Source organism: Notamacropus eugenii, chromosome 7 (genome assembly GCF_028372415.1).
Source record: "Notamacropus eugenii isolate mMacEug1 chromosome 7, mMacEug1.pri_v2, whole genome shotgun sequence".
NCBI classification, from domain to species: Eukaryota; Metazoa; Chordata; class Mammalia; order Diprotodontia; family Macropodidae; genus Notamacropus; species Notamacropus eugenii.
The window spans coordinates 89,817,802-89,838,488 of NC_092878.1; the positions used below are offsets into that span (position 1 = coordinate 89,817,802).

Sequence of the window (20,687 nt, forward strand, 5' to 3'; positions counted from 1 at the left end):
TTGTTCTGCATGATAGAAATTCTAGAAAAAGATTTGTCAAGTGAAATGAGATGTCCTTTATTTATCTATTGTTTTTTGTTTATCCATTTCACTAATAGGTATTTACTGAGAGGTATTTGCTATGCATATTATATTTTGTTGTATATGGTAAAGAATATACCAATCTATCAGACATGATTTTTGTCCTCAAAGAACTTTCAGTCCAAGGGGGAATACAAGATGCATTTTCAGTAGAAAGAGAGGGAGAAAACATAAATCTATCAAGTGCCTACTCTGTGCTGATAAGTTTTTAAGAACTTATCTCATTTGATCCTTACAGCAATCCTGGGAGGTAGGTGCTATCATAATTTCTGGGTACTTTGAGGTGGTTTTCATGTTTTATCAGTCATGACCCTTTGTGACCCTATTTAGGATTTTCTTGGCAAAAGAGTGGTTTGCCATTTTCTTCTCTAGCTCATTTTACAGATGAGGAAACTAAGGCAAACCGAGGTTAAATTACTTGACTAGGGTCACATAGCTAGTAAGTGGATGAGGCCAGATTTTCACTCAGGTCTTTCTGATTCCAGGTCCAGTCTTCTATCCACTGAGACATCAAGCTGCCATATAAGAAGGTATATGTTTTCAGTTCCCATACTTCCTAGGTTTGTGGCCTGTAAAAGGTATTTAATTTCTTGGGCCTAAATGTATTCATCCATAAAATGAGGAGGTTTGGCTATGTGACCTCCAAGGTTCTTTTCTGGCTGTATATATGGTTTCCTATGATTAAGCATCAAAGTAAGTAGTACAGAGACTCTAGAAAAGGAAGAAATCAATGTGAATGGCTAAATTTCTATAGCTGTATATTTCCTCCATGAATGAGGTATTCCCAATGAAAAATGTAGTTCCTGAAAGACTTATAAATTGAGCACAGATACCTTTTCCCTTTTGCATTTATTTTTTTTAAAGGGGTAAAAAAATCCTCAAAAGCTTTACTTTGTAGAAATATGCCAAATTAACTCCACAGTAGGTAGAAAAAAAATTACCTTTAAAATTGGGTCTGATTCTTGCATCATAGCCCGATGTCCTGCCCATTAGTTTATCCAGAAAATCAGATGGTGACATTGGTGTGCTACGTGATCTTGCACTGTCTGTTTCCTTTGTGGCAACCAAACTATAAAGAAAAAGACAAGATCCATATTTCATGAAATAGGCAACAGTAGTTGCACATGTAATTTAAGAACTAATAAGGTTATTCAAATTCCTTCAGAAATGAAAATATCTTTAGGCCAGTGAAAGAAACCTTGAAGTATATGGTAGTGGGATTTTCATTAAGCACAACCAGTAAGTCTGTGAAATTTATATGTTCAGGCTTCATTTTGAAGTTCAACTTTCTCAATCTGTGTAAGGCCTCATTTGAGATATAGAGAATATTTTAGAAAGAAAATTAGTAGCACCATTTTTTTTTCATGGAATCCGTATACCCCTTGAATATAATATATTTTTGGAAATCCTGAAACTAAATCATGCCCAAGCATTGGGACTGGTGCCTTGCATACATCAAATAAGGAAAATTTCAATTCTAAAGACAGAGAAAAATTCATCAAAGCACCAGACTTTCAAAAACTAATATTTTCTTGCCCTATTTCCCAAACCTGGTTTCTTTACATAATAATTATTGAGGAATCAAAAAATGTAGCATATTATTACAGAACAAAGAAACCATAAAAGTCCAACTCAATGCAATTACTAATTTAAATAGCTCATTTATGCAAAAATGCAACTTTTTCTTTTTTTAAAAAAAATTTTGTGTGAAGTTCTCTCAACTGTAACCTCACTATCCTTCAATGCACATATAATTATATTTTTCTCAAGGCAGAATATTTCCCAGATTAGTCACATATTGGTCTATATTTATCAATCTTTTGTTCTTTTATCACAAAATCATTGCAAGTATAACTTAAATTCAGAAATCATCTGTGTCAAGAAGGGAAAGAATTGTAATCATAGTTTGTGCAACTAGGTGTTGTATGATAAAAATCTATGTCAGGGAATTATCATCCAAATTTCAATCTTCTAATATGTAATTTTTTCTTGTTATACAATTTTCCCAAGCAGGTGCCATTGAAACATATGCCTTTTACCTGAGCCACTCTCTGGCCTTCTGCCATACTGATTAATAGTAAATTTCTAGTTAAAGTGGTTAGGCACTCGTCTTCATCTTTACCTACAGTGTTTTTTATTGATCAACCAACAAATATTCACCAACTGCCAACTGTATTAAATGCATGATGCCACAGTTTCCATCTTCCTGTGGCCTTGTAGTGATATATTCTTGTAGGCTCCATTCCCTTATTCTGAACTAAAAATCTCATTTCACATTTCCCTGGATGCCAGAAGATCTCCAGATTTCACTTTCAGGCTAACATGTTCTCTCTCTGTCCACTATCATTGTTGGCCTTTGACCAGTTTAGCCAACACTATCAAGATACCTACTACTACTATATAAGTGTATACTCAAAATCAATATCATCATGTTCTTTCTTCAATAAGCAATCTGACAGTGGCACTTAAAGTATTTAGTGTTGGAAGGGATCTTAAAGATAACACTTCATATTTGTCACTTTACAGATAAAATAACTTTAATATCAGGAAAGTAAGGCCCAAATTTGAACATCTGTGAATTAATTTTACCTTATTACATATGTGACACTATGCCCATGTGCTACCTACCACCATGTGTGGTAGTAAATATTGGCCATGTAATATTAACTTGAGACATTGGCTCATGCATTGCCCCCAAAGTATAAAAGAAACAAAACAAAACAACCTACTGGTCTGAATTAGCACTAAGTACAGTATTTGAGTTAACCACTAGCTAAGCAGTTGACTATGAAAGTAGATGATCTACTTTAGCTACCAGCTAAAGCTTCTTTCAGTCACTCATCATGTGCATAAAGATTAACTACTGTCTTAACAAGCTGCAGTATTGTCACTGGTCACATAGAGACTGTTCAGGAGTCATCTCTGATCATCTTGACTTAGGTCTTACCACTGGACTCTGATGACTTTGGAGGAGAGCATGAAGCAGATGATGAGGCACAGACCTGCCTCACTTAAATCCAATTCACTTGCAAGTCAAGACATCACCCTCCTGAGGTCATTGGTCCTCTTTGAGAAGAAAGGACAAACAACAACAAGAAATTGTGCAAGTTTCTGGACCACCCCCATCACGGTCATGTTACTCTGCTTAAAAGAATCTTTTAACCCTTACTTCATCTGAGTTAGTTTACCCTTTGGGATTGATGGAAGGAAGAGAAGATAAAGATCTCTCTCCCTCCCCCCCCCCCCCCCCAGTTCATCAAGTCTGGAGTTTGGTTGTAATGGAGGGTCATAATGATTTATATTTTCATAAACTCTGGATGCAGATAATTTTCTCATCTCAGTTGGGATTACACTGGTTTTGTTAACACTGGCTTATGTCTATTCCTTAGGTCTATAATCTTTCCTTTAGAAATTCTAATGTGGAGAACAAATAGTACCCTTTTATCTTGTCACTCATAATTGAGGATGGGGAGTCTGGCACAGGGTTGACAATCTTCTCCTCATGTCAGAATCTTGGAATTTGTTAAACCAATTGTTCTCTGTGTATTTTTTTCATCTGGTCTTGAGAATTTCCACAAAAGCTCCCCAAAAGACACATTGTCTTGGGTTACACATAGATGCAGGGTAAAGATAAAGCAAGATCTTCCTAAAACTAGGCTCACTCTTCTTGATCATTTTGCTTAAAATCACATCATAGAATGGTCTCTCACTTCTCAGAGAATCATAGAACTCAAGGGTTAGAAGGAAATTTAGTGATGTCCAGTCCAAACCCTTTCCCAAATCATGCATGTCTTCCACATCACTTACAGTCAGCACTTGAACACCTCCAGTAGCAAGGAACCCATTTGATTTTCAGACTATTCTAATTGGCAAAAATTATTTCTTCGGAGTAAGCTAAAATCTGCCTCCTGATAACTTTTACCCCTAAAGCCTAGCTTTATATATTACTATAATGCCATGGGTAATACCCATTTTGGGTATTACCTTGTTCTAGGTAGCCAATGGGTAAGTTACCTTCTTTAACCAACCTCAAGCTTTAAGCTCACCATGAAGAAAGCTCTTTCAACATATTTAAAAACTTAAGATATTTTTCATTTTAATTATTAGTTTTAAAATTTTGTATTCCAAGAGAGGTATGATTTCCTATGGAACTCAATTCTAAGTTATTTGAGGCAATCTAAACTTTAAAAAAATTGAAAAAAATTAAAATAAATTCAAAAAAAGTAAACTCTGCAATTTGTTATTCTAGCCAACACAAACACATCCTTTTCTTTGTGTTCCACTGGCACTTCTGTATTATTGGTTCTACAGCAATGACCATTTTTACATGTTATACAATATTAAGCTATTTCATATGTGTAAATTAGACCTTTCCAACCAGACACTGAAGGTTGGAAGGAAAGAGAAAGTGTCCCCCATGTCCTTACAATCACCTCATAGAGCTTAGTGCAATAGTCTATATATAGCAAGAGGGCAATAAATGATCTGCAACCAGTTAACTCAGAATACTCAGTTAAAACACATTTAATAAGTTATTACTATGTGCAAGGCTCTGTGATCACTGGGGACAAAAACAAAGTAAAAAACAATTCTGTTAAGCATTCAATTTTATATTCTTACTATTATTATGAGTTCATGAGGCAAGAAACATTTACTCTCATAATGTTTATTTATAATTATTTGGAATTAAAAAATCTATTTCTCTTCCTCCCTTCATCTCTCCCCACCCACAACTGGAAAATGAAAAAAAGAAAATCATGATCTTTGCAGCAAATATAAAGAATTAAACAAAACAAATTCCTGTGTTGTCTACGTCCAAAAAGTCTTTGTCTCATCTTCCACTCTATGTCTATCACCTCTTGACAGGAGAAAGGCACCAGGTTTTATCATGTCAGTGATGTGGTTTATAAGAAAGAGATATCACCATACAGGGGATACATTGGTGGAATTATTGTCAGGAAAACATGAGTTAGAATTCTGATTCTGATTTTTCTAGCTATGTGACAATTGACAAGTCACTGGTTTAACCTCTTAGAGTCTTAATTTCTTCATTGTAAAATAAGAATGCTAGATAACTAAATATAAATATTTATACATAAATATAAAAGAATATAAACATTATACGTGCATAAATATATATCTGCATAGATACATAACACCTATTTCACAGCTTTCTGTGTAACTCAGATAACCAGAGGCCAAGTCTTAACCTTTTCTGCTCTGAAATTCTGTCTCTTCTGAGTCATCTTCACAAACACCTTATCTCTGTAAGCATACCTTCACTCCCGACCATCTCCCTCTCTGTGGTAGACAAATCAAATCAACATAGGCAATGCTACTAGAAAAAAAAAAGGTATATTGCCCCCCTTTACCATGGCACCACTTACCATCCCTACAACTTTCCAAACCAAAGTACCAAACCACTGCTCCATTTATGTTTTGTCACCTATTAGACTATGAACTTCACTTGGCTACTTGGATTGCCAGTGCTGAACACAGAACTTGGCATATAGTAACTCTTAACAAATACTTTTTCATTAATTCATAATTTTGCAAGGACTTTTCAAATAAACAGAAACTCATTTTGCCAGTCTTTGGGAATGAGAGGAAGCAAGTGTAACTGAATAGAGACTTAACCTTGGAACCAAAAAGGCTCAGCTTCAAGTGCATCCTCTACACATGTCTTCACGGGCAGATTGCTTGATCCTTAAGTGCTTTAGGAAGTTCTCTAAGTTCATGCATTCCAGAGAAGGTGCCAACCTGAACTGGTAGAAGAAGTTTCCTTATCTGAAATTTCCCTATATCAATGAAATCACAAATCCAATTTCTGTACCTATCCTTTTGGAAGGAAGACATTACCAGGACATCCAAAGTTAGGGAAATATTAAGTCTGGTTTCTCAAAATTTCCTATCTTCACCTTCAAAAAAATCCATAATGTGGGGGCACATGTTCTTGCTGTCATCTGGATAGACACCCCTAATCTGATAGACAAATTCTTAATCTCTTTGCTTTGGTGATATTCAAAAAGAAATTCAGAACAATACACAAACTGAAAAAGATGGTAAGTTAAAGAAGAGACTGCTCAATGCAGTGATAACTTCACAGAAAAACTTTAAAGTCTGTGGTAACAGTCTTTTATTCTTCTTACATAGTTGGGCATTCTTTTGAGCAGTAACCATATGTATTAAGACCAACAGTAAGACATCAAAGGCAATCCTCAGGATATTCCTTTGACAGGATGCTAAACTTGACAATTGGCATGTCAGTCAACATTCACTTAATGTTATAAGCATCTTTAGAAATATAATCACTTCTGCTAAGAAATTTTAAGTTTAATAGGGATAACAAAAATGAAGTGTGAAGCGAAATGATATAATAACACAATCATTTAAAAATACTAATATGATCTTTATAGTAAATTCTGATAATGCCTGACCAAAGCAGGAAGATTTTTTGTGTAGAGGGAAGGGCATGACCTGGACAGATTTTAGTCTTAAACTAAAGTGAAAAGAACCCTGGATTCAGAGAAAGAGGAGCCAGGTCTGCCACTTGTTATCTCTATGACCTTTCTGGGCAAGTTACTTAACTCTTCTGAGACTCAGTTTCTTTACCTGTAAATTAACAAGGAAGTTGGACTAGATGCCCTTTAAGATCTCTAAAACTTCTAAATTGTGTTCCTATGAGTCTATAAATTAATGTTTATTTGTCTTCTGATGAGAGAAGATTATTATGTTTTGTACAAGATTCTTTGAGAAATGAGATGCTCATAATTGACCCTAAAATATTTCTTAAATTTAATTTTTGCTTTACAATTTTGGATATTTTACTTCTAGGGCTGTATCCCAAAGACATAATAAACATGGGAAAAGGATCCACATGTACAAAAATATTGATAGCAGCTCTTTTTGTGGTGGCCAAGAACTGGAAATCAAGGTGATACCCATCAACTGGGGAATGACTGAACAAGTTGTGGTATATGAATGTAATGGAATACTATTCTGCTACAAGAAATGATGAACAGGAAGACTTCAGAGAAACCTGGACTTATGTGAGCTGATGCTGAATGAAGTGAACAGAACCAGGAGAACATTGTACACAGTAACAGCCACAGTGTGCAATGACTGAGTTTGGTAGACTTCTTAGCAGTGCAAGGACCTAAAACAATTCCAAAAGACTCATGATGGAACATGCCATCTACATCCAGAGAAAGAACTTTGGAGTCCGAATGCAAAGAGAAGCAGAATATTCTTTTTTTTTTTCATTCTCAAGGTTCCTCCCATTCATTCTAATTCTATCCAACCTAATATGAAAATATGCTTAATAGGAATGTATGTGTATAGCCTATATGAAATTGCATGCTGTCTTGGGGATGGGAGAGGGAAGAAAGGGGGAGGAAATTTAAAACTTATAGAAGTGAATGTTGAAAACTAAAATAAATAAATAAAATTAAAAACAATTGAGTAATTTTCTATAATTTTCCTCAGTGAACCTATTTTATAATGTAAACATTTAACAAAGAACCACTTTCCCCCTAAAGTAATCTATGGTTGTATTTCCTATTTGTGCAGTTAGGTATCTTCTTAATTGTAAATTACATAGGTACAGAGACTGGAGCTGTATTTTATTGCAGTAGAGATCTGCCAGATGTTATTGCTAGAGTTCTACTAATGCAGGTTTACACCATCTTTGCAATCTAACAGCTTAGAGAACTGTTTTGAACAGTGAAAGGTTAAGTGATTTACCCAGGGTGACATGAAACTCTGTCAGTGGTAGGACCCAGGTATTTCTTTCTCTAAGGTCAGGCTACTACTAAAATTATCTAACAAATAATAATCAAGTCTTCCCTACTTATACTTTGAGAGATCCTCAATTGTGGGAATAGGAATTACCTAAAAAGTCATCTAGTGGTGATTTTTCCCAAATTATAGCTGTAAGTTCTATTGATGTAGTTCATTCTTGTTTTTTGCTGAGGTATGTTTAATTAATACATTATATTAATAATTACCTAAATTCAACCACCATACAATTATTTGTTGTTCAGTTGTTTCAGTTGCATCCAATGCTTCCTGACCCCATTTGGGTTTGCTATATCCTTCTCCAGCTAACTTTTGATTATTAAATTTTATTTTTAATTTATGGAATAAACCAAGCATTTCTATAACACAGTACAATAAAAACATGATTGCACACGAAACTGCAAATCTACTATGCACAGCTTACTATTCATTTCAAATATACCACAAAATTGTCATGTAAATTTATTTTTTTCTTCCCTCTTCCCTCCTCCACTCCAGCTCATTTTCAAGAAGAAGAAACTGAGTCAAACAGGGTCACACAGCTAATAAGTGTATAAGGCCAGATTTGAACACAGGTCCTCCTGACTCCATGGACCAACACTCTTTCCACAGTGCTGCTTAGCTGCCCCTCACGGAATGATACAATATGCCAAGGAATGCAATGCAAAATTTCTTCTTTTAGATTTTTCAGAGAGAAGAAAACTCCAATCTACAGGTCATACTTAGCACTGCTTCCCTGTTTTGGGACTTCTTAATGATTCAGAGTACTCATTATTCATGTCCATATTCATATCATGGTATAGATCAATCAATTTAGAACTGGAAAGGAATTCAGAGATCATCTAATGGACCCCATGAGTCTTCAAATGATGAAACTGAGACTGAGAGAGGTAAATTAGTTTCCAAGGTCACTCAGGCAGCAAGGAATAGAATAGGGGTATAGAAGGTATGCTGATATGAAATCCAGCCAGTTTTCATGCTGCCTGGCCAAAGAGGTAATTTTTTCTTCTGGTGACTACTAATACAACTGTTGTGTTTTTTTTTTTCTTTCTAGAAGGACTGTTTTTGCTCTTCTACTGAGAGAGCACAGCCCCTGAAATAGTTGAAGATTTGTGAATTATGGTTGAGTTAATTTGTTTTTTGTGTTAATTAGCATATTAAAAGAAAGTAATATGAAATAATATTCCAAAGCCTAATGATGTGATTTACCTGAGGTAATATTTGTTAGGTTACTACTAACACAGCACAAATTTTATCTATCTAGATATATGTGTATATATACAAGTATATGCATGTATATGAGTGTGTTAATACATACATACAAGCATATCAATGCATATATATATATACACACATACATACATACATACATACACATATATATGTATTTTTTTCTTCTAGGGGTCCTGTTTTCCATCTTACTAAGAGTAGAGCCTCTGAAAATTTTAAAAAAATAAAAGTAGCTGAAGGTTTGTGAATAGCAGTTAATGAGTTAATCTGCATTTTACATGATTAACATTTCAAAGGAGAGTAATAAGAAATAATATACTGGATCCACAGTCCAAGGATACAACAGAATTTGATAAAGTGATTGCTATCACTTTAATATTACTGCACCATTCTCCTTCCTTTCAATCTCTAGGCCTGAATTTCTTTTCCCCCTCTATAATAATGGAGGCAAAAAAAAGAAAACTCAACAAAAACAAGGGAGAATAAATAGGAAAAATTTCTTCTCAAATGATCAATATCTCAAATGATATTGTCTCAAATGAGACAATAAATGCAAATTGCTTTTCAAATCTTAAAGCACAATAGAAATGCCATCTATTGTTATCATCATCATCATCATCATCACCATCATCCAAGAAAGAATAAGCAATAAATCTTTTGTTTACAGTTGATGGGACAATGATAAACAATAATTGAGAGAAATCAGAGCTGTTTTAGTTTGCTTCTCTTTTCTTGATCAAGGGGAACAATCTTTGCAATAGAAAGGAAAGGACAAAATCTTTACCAGGAAGTTAACACCACATATAAATACACATATAAGATATATAGTAAAAGAGCACTCAACTTCTCTTAATAAGTACAGATCACCAATTAGAGATGTATGCCAGGATACAGAATGAATTGGCAGATGTGATTGCTGAGGTAGTGATTGCTGCTACAATGGTCTTTGGGATATTTTGGAAAACTGATGAGTATAAGACTGTTGTTCAGTTGTTTCAGTCATGTCTGACTCTTTGTTGACCTCATTTGTTGTTTTCTTGGCAAAGATACTAAAGTGGTTTGACATTTCCTTCTGTAGTTAATTTTACAGATGAGGAAACAGAGGCAAATAGAGTTAAGTGAGTTGTATAGGGTTGATTTGAACTCAGGAAGATGAATTTTCCCCAGGCACTGTGCCATCTAGCTTCCTCGAGAACAACAAATGCTGACTCTGTGTGTGTGTGTGTGTGTTTGTGTGTGTGTGTGTGTGTGTGTGAGAGAGAGACAGAGAGAGACAGAGAGACAGAGAGACAGAGAGAGAGAGAGGGGTGTGAAGGACAAAGAGGAAAGGGGGGAGAGGAAAGGAAGAGAGAGAGAAAGGGAAAAAAAGAGAGAAATCATAGACTACTGATTTTGATTCTAAGCAATATTCTAGAATATATTCTTAAGGCAGCTAGGCTTAATAGTTGTTAGGGTACTATACTTGGAATAAGAAAGACCTCAGTTTGATTTCTGACTGATTTGTTATTAGTTATGTGACTCTGGGCATCTCAGTTATATTCTCTTCCTCATCTATAAAATGGAAAAGACCTGCCTCTCAAGGTTGTTATGAAGATTAAATGAGAGAATAGTTGGAAAGCATTTTGCAGATCTTAAAATTCCATAGCAATGTAAACTGCTCCAAGTTATGGCTAGACAATGTCTATGAAAAGGAAATAGGGATCACAAGGAGCTAGCACTGTTTCATTAAGAATGTGTTAAGCCACACTAATGTCATTACCTTTTTTGACAAGATTATTAGATTTTTAAATTAGGAGAATCCTAGATATGGTTTTAACAAAATATCTGACACTCTCTCAAGCTGTTCTTGTGGACTGATTGAAGGATCAGCACCTTCTTCTAATGTTTCCTGTACATGATGGCCGGATCATTCTTAGCAAAATACAGTTTTCAAAATATCTTGCCTCTGTTCAAAAATGTTCAGTAGCTTGCTATATCCTTCAGTATCAAGTCAAATTCACACTACTAAAAATACCCAATGGACACTCTTCCTGTCTCTGTTATCTTTCCTGGTAGTATGTAGGCTCTTTGAGGGTAGGGATTATCTGCCTTGTTCACATTTTTACTCATGGTACCTGAGCATAGTGCCTGGCATATAGTAAATTAAATAAGTGGTTACTCATCCATTCAGTGAGATGACATTAAAAGTCCTTCACAATTTGTGCTTAGATGTACTTTTTGAAAGTTCTTTCTCATTAGTCTTCTGTATGAATGTTCCCTCCTAGATAGAATGATCTACTTACTTTTCTCCTACCACATTTCATGAAATAATTTTTTCCCCTTTTACCATTTTCCCCAACTGAAATACGCTTTTACACACACACACGCATGCACGCATGCACACACACACATCTCTGCTTATCAAATCTTACTCAAATTTCAAGACTTACAGCTCCATCTCCATAATGCTTGTCTCAATTATCCCTCCCCACAGTGAACTCTCCCTTCTCCAGACTTCTGTGGAACGCATTTGTCTTATTCACTTACTATTTATTCTACATTGCCTTGCATTACCAATAATCAGCTGGTGTTCTTGTCTTCTCGTGTTACTCAGAGACTCTTAGAGGTCACAAGTCTGTATTTTATAAGCTATTTTCATGTCACCTTTGCATCTGTGCCTCACAGAGAGTGCCTTGCCCATAACAAGCACTGATAATTGATTAAAAGAATTTTCTGAACCCTGGGTAGAAGACTATTTCTTATAACTGGAAATGATCATTTTTTTTATCCCCAAATTTTCCCTCAGAAATGCTATAGAAGAAAATACGATTAATCTTTTCCATGAAGGCGAACTAATCCTTTCTGACTTTAAGGATGAGTAATTTTTTTGATATTAAGGTAACTACTAATCCCTTGTCATATCTGTTGACATTCAAAAATCAACAATGCAGGAATCACATTAAATTGAACTTAAGGAGGAAAAAAAAAGATGGAAAAGATACTAATGTTGTCATATCATTTTGGAGGCTTAATGGCTATCCCTCATCAAAGTCTAGAGAGAGATAGTACAGGTGTTTCTCCTAACAAGGGACATTTAATCACTTATTTCATGATCTCAGTAAAACAGCTGGGTTTTTGTTGCTCTTTAAATATCACATCTGTTTGTGTTTTTCATATGATGACTTGTGGAAATAATTGGCACACTACAATTACAAATATCGGTTAGGACTTTTGTCTGTAGACTTAGAAATACAGAGATTTTGAAAATAGCATTTTTAAAAGCCATTAATTTCAGGTGGTCAATAAATGGGAAAAAGCTATGAAATATGTATCTCACTGATAAAGAGTTTTTCATTACTTTGTTAATTATTTAGTATAAAATGTCACAAGACACATGATACATTCTTCTATTATATATAATTATTCAATTGAAAACATCCTTTAATTCCAGGTTTATTTAAAGAATATAAAACCTTATACAATTCCAAATATATTTTCTCCTCCCGTAGTTAACTCTTCAAAAGAGACCTTGTGGTAGACATAGGGGGAAAGGATTGAGAAATGAGGCTTGATTTAATAAGGAGAAAAACCCAATAGTTTTCCTTTGGTCACTAATCATTTTTCTCATAGAGCTATGGTTTGTTTTGTACAGGGAGATTCTATACATAAGGGAGTCTAACAATGCTGATTCAGAAATTTTTCTTCTATATCTGGAGTCCCGATATTCAAGGACCTTCAAGAAGTCCAGAGATAGATTTCATGGACTCTATGAATCTGCATGGGACAAAACATTTTTCATACACAAATATTACTAACCTTTAGTTTCTTTTATAATCCATTATATATATATATATATATATATATATATATATATATATATATATATATATATATATATATATATATATATATATAAAAGAAGTTATTTAGAGAAGCAGTCCATAGGCTTCACCAGATTGCCAGAGGGTTCCATAGCACATAAAAGGGCTAAAAAACTGCTGCTTTATGCATGGGCATGAAGGGCCCTTCACAATGAGCCTTTCACTTGGAATGAAGGACAGCTAGATGAATATAAATGTCCAAGTGCCTCATAGGGACAGGGACTGGAATTCCTCCTGAGTGCAATCTCTGTCATAGCACCCCTGAGCTCAGGGCTCTTTCAGTCACACATGTCCTTGTGCAGACATAACCTCACCAGGATTACTGCAAATGTGCCAGGAAGTCTTCCCAGACTCCTCTTTATTCTGCTTTAGTTTCTATTCATTCAACTTCACTCATTAAGTGAAATAACATCAGTGTACAATATTTCACAAATATATCATAATTGGACATTCATTTGCTCCAATGCCTTTCTATTTCCCAAAGTGAGATGAATGAAACCACTCACCCACTGTAAATTTCAATTGTATGTTAGAAAACATTAACTGAATGAAATAATGATTAAGAAAAAAGATACATTAAATATCTGAGCCACTAAGCTTCATTACAAGATCTCAAATTTTTACCCTTCATGGCAGTAACTGCCTCAGTAAGATCTGAGATCTAGACCTCACTTCACTTGAGGGGAATGGTTGCTCCCAGAGACTTGATATAAAGGCATTCAGACATTCCCCTACATCAGAAATTGGAGAAAAAGGAAGGTCTCATCCTCCATTGAGTAGTGACCCTACTCAGACCCTTATGATGGCAGATACTGATTCTTTACTCCTCACTACACAAATTGTGAAATCTAAAGGGTGCTTTCCATCCCTCTGGATGCCTCTAACAATATCCTTCTGGACCCCATAAAGTCAAGCTGCAAGCTTACTGTCTCTGCTTTACTTATCAAGGATGATTTTCAGCTGTCTCCTTGGACCACATCACTGGAGGATTTCTGGCTGCTTAAAAGCTGACTTTAACATACTCTTATCCAGAAGTGTGAAAAACATGGGGTGTTGTTCCATTTCTTTTCACTTGAATTTCCTGGGTTTTGATAGTCCAAATCGATCCTTTGTAAAATTGGAATCATTCCATCCCACTCCCATTTTTCCCATTAACAAAAATGGAGGAATGGCAACTCACAAAAACGAGGGGCTACAGCAAGAAGAATTTGGCAACAGATCTATATATTGATGAATTTGAGTATTTTGAGAAAATATACTAGGATTAGATAGAAGTTAATAGGTTCCCACCTTGAAATTATGGAAATTATCCTCAGAGATGTCCCCAAACTTCTTAGAGAATAATAATGAGTTTGTTTAAAAACAACAACAACAACAACAACCAAACCTGAAATTTGCCTGTGTTGAGTAGAGGTCCTGGTACATAACAGGCATTTTACTGAATCAAATGGTACTCATTAGGTCAGAAGGAATAATTCTCATTTTTTTCTTGCCCTTTCTGATAGCACAGTTATAGTAGATTAGAGAATAAGAAAGAATTCTCTAGCCATTCCTCTAAATGAATTGGAGGTTTGGGGAGCAATAATGTAAAAATTGCTTCCTTCTTGGAATATTTGCTAGGAGCGCCCTTGCTCTTATCACATCATCAGCCTCTCACTGTGCAAAGAGTAGGTGCAAATGATGTAAAGAAAGCTGGCAATGATGAACACACAGGGGGAGGTTCCATTTGATGACTCAGAATTAGTTCACATTTGCTGTACCCATTTAGTCAGAAAACCTTTTCCCCAGAGGCTACAATATGAAGGGAGGGAAAAATATCATATATCACTTTAGTTGGGACTTTTTAAATAAAAAAGATATTTATCAGTAAAGTTGATTTCTTGCTCTAATATTCTCAACTTTAAACAGTTTGTCATATTTATAGCATTACTAGAGATTTTCATAACAAGTTAACAACTATAAGAACTTTTAGAAGGTAACAACTTTGGATTCCTTGGTATAAAAGTCTATTTTTAAAAACTCATTAATTATCTTTCTTCCCATACTTCAGGATATACACACATGTGTATGTGTGCATATGTATAGACAGATATGATGTATAGCTATACAGACTATGTATGTGTGTGTACATATACACATATGTATGTATGAAGCAGTACATTTAATATTCCATTGTTTTAGAAATTATCCATCAATGAATACTCTGGCTCTTAAACCTATTTAGGCATTTAGTTCCTAAAGGCTTATAATAACTTGTATTTCAGATTAAGACATTGAGAATTCTCTTAACATTTGGATGTTAGCTAGTTGTCATAGAAGAGGGAACATCAACCATATTCATGTAAATAAAAAGAGAGAGGCATTTGTCTATGAGTCCCATTTATTCCTGAAATACAGAATAATATTGAAAACTGATAATCTGAACATTTATTCAGTAATGTAATTGTTCAGATTTTCTGGTACACTTGGTTTAATGGAACTACAAGAGATACACTTGTGAATAGTAATATCCAATTTAGGTTTGTGGTTAAAATTATTTTTTAATATCTCGGAGACTTAGAGATAGAAGAGAAAATTAGGCCAAGAGAATTTAAATGACTTAATCAAATTTTTTTTAAAGAAATAACCCAGAGTTCTCTTAGGAAATTGATAAAAAAATGAGATTAATTTTATGAATGAGATCCCTGCCATTTAGGAAGCATTATTAACCATTAATTAAAGACAGGCTATTAGGGACAACAGTATAAAATAAACTCCACTGGTGAGATATCTCATCTTCATTAGGGTGAGATAGATCCTTATAGGCTAATCTCTGACTCTAACTATTTTTTACAACTTTTTTTTTAAAAATAAAATATATTCTGGGTTGGAAATATGAGTGAGAGGCTATGGAAAGTCTTAATAAAAAGATGTATGTGTGGTGACTATTGAGGTAGAATGGACTAATTGATTCAGTTAGTACTAATTGGGACTATCTTAGCCCTCAGACTATCAGGAAGTGAGAGGAAAAAGGACTGGCCAGTTTTAAGGGGACATTTCCAGGAAGATTTGCCCAACAAGGTGCCCAATAGTAAATTGGTGATTTATGGAAGGAGTTTCCAGGGGAAGCCACAAGGGCTTTGTTTGTCTTGTTTCATGCCTGAAGCCATGAAACTGTTCCAGGGTTGTATCTGTTTTCTTACTTGAGATATTTACCAGTTATATGACAAATAAATATGAACTGCTTTCTTTTCTCAAGGGAAAGACAAAAGGCATGAGCAATGCTTTTCTATACTTTAGAGAGCCTTAAGGATTCCTAGACAGGATGGGAGAAATAATTCAAGATGAAGACAGAGAGATAGGAAAAAAAAATCATTAGGTAATAGGTCACAGGGTAGAATCAAATGCTGAAATCAGTTTTAAGAGTCTAGAAGAATATAATATATAGGAAAAAGGAAAGAAGGGGGAAAAAGAACTTTGGAATGATTGAAATTCCTATGGAAGACAGAATTATATTTTTCATATAACCAACAACTCACTACAGTACTCTACAGGAAAATAGAATACATTTATAGGGGTTACCTATTTGAGATCTCAGTACAGAGAAATGAGTAGCAGTGACTAAAAGACCAGGCTATGGATTCTAATTTTTCATTATCATTGCAGATGTGAATATTGTGCATAGACCTATGGAATTTACATTAATATGTATAAAATAGAATTGGAAATATTGGTTAAAGACAGGTAACATGATATTGTTATGTGTACATCACATGTACTTCTGGAAATTTGATCATATTCACCTGTAGATGAGTTTGTATGAATTTTTCATCTGGATTTTTGTTTCTTAATTTGTGTTGTATTTATAACTTATGATCATGTGCTTGAGCCTTATGCCAATGAAGAGTTTCATTCAGTTTGTATTACCTGAACTCAGGATTGGATGACAATTAATTCTAATTATACCTAAAGATGATTTCTAATGATGGTACCTAACTCTGTATAAAGAACATTGGAAAGAGGCTTGTTTCATTGCTTTTTTTTTTTTTTTTTTTTCTAATTATTTTTTTTATTATTTTTTTTTATTTATTTATTTTTTTAATTAAATTTATTTATTTAACTTTTAACATTCATTTTCAGAAAATTTTGGGTTACAAATTTTCTCCCCTTTTTATCCCCTCCCCCCCCAAACACCAAGCATTCTTATTGCCCCTATGACCAATCTGCTCTCTCTTCTATCATCCCTCTCTGCCCTTGTCTCCATCTTCTCTTTTGTCCTGTAGGGGCAGATAGCTTTCTATACCCCTTTACCTGTTTTTCTTATTTCCTAGTGGCAAGAACATTACTCGACAGTTGATCCTAACACTTTGAGTTCCAACTTCTCTTCCTCCCTCCCTCCCCACCCCTTCCCTTTGGAAGGCAAGCAATTCAATATAGGCCATATCTGTGTAGTTTTGCAAATGACTTCCATAATAGTTGTGTTGTATAGGACTAACTATATTTCCCTCCATCCTATCCTGTCCCCCATTACTTCTATTCTCTTTTGATCCTATCCCTCCCCATGAGTGTTGACCTCAAATTGCACTCTCCTCCCCATGCCCTCCCTTCTATCATCCCCCCCACCCTGCTTGTCCCCTTATCCCCCACTTTCCTGTATTGTGAGATAGGTTTTCCTACCAAAATGAGTGTGCACTTTATTCTTTTCTTTAGTGGAATGCGATGAGAGTAGACTTCATGTTTTTCTCTCACCTCCCCTCTTTATCCCTCCACTAATGAGTCTTTTGATTGCCTCTTTTATGAGAGATAATTTGCCCCATTCAGTTTCTCCCTTTCTCTTCCCAATATATTTCTCTCTCACTACTTGATTTCATTTTGTTTTAAAGATATGATCCCATCCTATTCAATTTACTCTGTGCACTCTGTCTCTATGTATGTGAGCATGTGTGCATGTGTAATCCCACCCAGTACCCAGATACTGAAATGTTTCAAGAGTTACAAATATTGTCTTTCCATGTAGGAATGTAAACAGTTCAGCTTTAGTAAGTCCCTTATGACTTCACTTTGCTGTTCACCTTTTCATGGTTCTCTTCATTCTTGTGTTTGAAAGTCAAATTTTCTTTTCAGCTCTGGTCTTTTCATCAAGAATACTTGAAAATCCTCTATTTCATTGAAAGACCATTTTTTCCCCTGAAGTATTATAGTCAGTTTTGCTGGGTAGGTGATTCTTGGTTTTAGTCCTAGTTCCTTTGACTTCTGGAATATACTGTTCCATGCCCTTCGATCCCTTAATGTAGAGGCTGCTAGATCTTGTGTTATCCTGATTGTATTTCCACAATACTTGAATTGTTTCTTTCTAGCTGCCTGCAGTATTTTCTCCTTGACCTGGGAACTCTGGAATTTGGCCACAATGTTCCTAGGAGTTTCTCTTTTTGGATCTCTTTCAGGCGGTGTTCTGTGGATTCCTTGAATATTTATTTTGCCCTCTGGTTCTAGAATCTCAGGGCAGTTTTCCTTGATAATTTCATGAAAGATGATGTCTAGGCTCTTCTTTTGATCATGGCTTTCAGGTAGTCCCATAATTTTTAAATTGTCTCTCCTGGATCTATTTTCCAGGTCTATTGTTTTTCCAATGAGATATTTCACATTATCTTCCATTTTTCCATTCTTCCCTCTTTGTTCTGTGATTTCTTGGTTTTGCATAAAGTCATTAGCCTCCATCTGTGCCATTCTAATTTTGAAAGAACTATTTTCTTCAGTGAGCTTTTGAATCTCCTTTTCCATTTGGCTAATTCTGCTTTTGAAAGCATTCTTCTCCTCATTGGCTTTTTGAACCTCTTTTGCCAATTGAGTTAGGCTAGTTTTCAAGGTGTTAATTTCTTCAACATTTTTTTGGGTCTCCCTTAGCAGGGAGCTGATCTGCTGTTCATGCTTTGACTTCATGTCTCTCATTTCTCTTCCCAGCTTTTCCTCCACCTCTCTAACTTGATTTTCAAAATTCTTTTTGAGCTCTTCCGTGGCCTGAGCCCATTGGGTGGGCTGGGACACAGAAGCCTTGATTTCTGTGTCTTTGCCTGATGGTAAGCATTGTTCTTCCTCATCAGAAAGGAAGGGAGGAAATGCCTGTTCGCCAAGAAAGTAACCTTCTATAGTCTTATTTCTTTTCCCTTTTCTGGGCATTTTCCCAGCCAGTGACTTGACCTCTGAATATTTTCCTCACACCCACCTCACCTCCTGATCCTCCCAGCCCGTGTTTGTGGTCTGAGATTCAAATGCTGCTTCCAGCCTCAGGGCTTTTGGCGGGGGCAGGGCTGCTATTCAGTATGAGATTATGTTCTGGTGCTGAGGTCGGGGCAGGGCCACCTCTCAGGCTCAGTTCCCTCAGGGGGTTTATGCACAGACCTTCCACAATGGATTCAGGCTCCCGCCCGCTTGGGGAGCCCCTGTCTGCAGCCGCCTCTCAGCTTCTACCTCCCGGGGGGGGCCTGAATTATGGGGGCACCCCACTCCCCTCTCGACCCGCCAAAGAGACTCTCTCACCCACCCCTGTCACCTGTGGGTGGAGGGACTTGTGTGGCCGCTGGAGATCCCGTCCCTGAAGCCTGCTCAGATCTGTTTCTCTCAGTGCCGCAGCCGTGACCGCAGCAGGTCTGGGCTGGGCTTTGTGTCTGCAGCGCGATGGACCTTTTTGGCTTGTTTCATTGTTGCATTTATTTTTTAATCTGTTAAAAGAATATTAAGAAAACTTTCTAACAAAAAAAGACCCAGGCTAAAGGCATATAAAGTTAACATTGGAATAGGTATTTATTATATTTGACAAAATACCAACTACTACTCACTTCTCTTGCTCTCTACAGGAAAGGCACCCAAAGAAAAAAAAAATCTTGATACTGTCTATTAACTTTAAAGTCCTGAGAAAGGAAATGAAAGATATGAGGTCATGGCTGTTATTTTCATCTTTTCTTCCAGGTGAAGGCAATAATTTTGGAAAAGCAAAAAGGATATAGGAAAAACTCCCCAAGTCCCAATGAATTTATTTCCATAAAAATTCTCACATTCAGTCTCCTCATTCCACTAGTTGGAATACCACCCTAGTTCAGTTCCTCAAAAACTACAATCTAGGACTGAGTTATTGTTATAGCCTTTTGTTGGTTTCCCTTCTCCAAACTATACTGAATATATATTAATATATTGAATATCAATTAATCTGCTTAAGGCACAAGTCTGATTAAATCACTACCCTGATCAAAGACCTCTGTGGCTCCTCATTGCCTCCTTCTACAGGAAAAAGCAAATACCTCAACTTGGGATTCAACACTTTCCATAATATGGCTCTATCTTTCCATCTTTATTGGGCATTAGTTCTCCTCACATACTTTATGTTCCAGTCAAACTCTACTGCTAGCACAATTGCTTACATCTATTAAATCCTTAATTAGTGCTTGGTGAATTGGAATGAATGGTTAACAATGTGCAGATAATGTCAAAGAAGAAAGTTTCACTTCTCAGAAAATCAAGTTGTTATGGCAGAAAAAAGGTAGTTACTATTCTCTAGCAGATATTCCCAAGAGCTAGGAGACAGCTTAACAATTCTATTTCTCCTTCTTCTATTTCTTTTTGTGAGGAGGGGGAAAGGAGGCAGAAGGGCTCATGAGAGTACTATAGCAGATATGATACAAAGGGAAAATGACTCTATTCACGAGAATGCTTTGGGCTAGATTGTGAACCAGAATAGCACTATAT

The 20,687-nt window shown here is 35.7% G+C and overlaps 1 protein-coding gene across 1 annotated transcript in view; it reads right to left on the reverse strand.

Annotated features, from left to right (window-relative positions):
* GLRA3 (glycine receptor alpha 3) overlaps positions 1 to 2,324 on the reverse strand; it is a 142,979-nt gene extending 140,655 nt beyond the window's left edge. Inside the window, exons 1-2 of the mRNA XM_072625150.1 lie at positions 2,242 to 2,324; positions 1,023 to 1,150 (exon numbers count right to left, since the gene is read on the reverse strand). Of these exons, the coding sequence (XP_072481251.1) occupies positions 1,023 to 1,150; positions 2,242 to 2,324 (211 nt within the window). The remainder of the gene's footprint in view (positions 1 to 1,022; positions 1,151 to 2,241) is intronic.
* Positions 2,325 to 20,687: the final 18,363 nt, after the last annotated feature.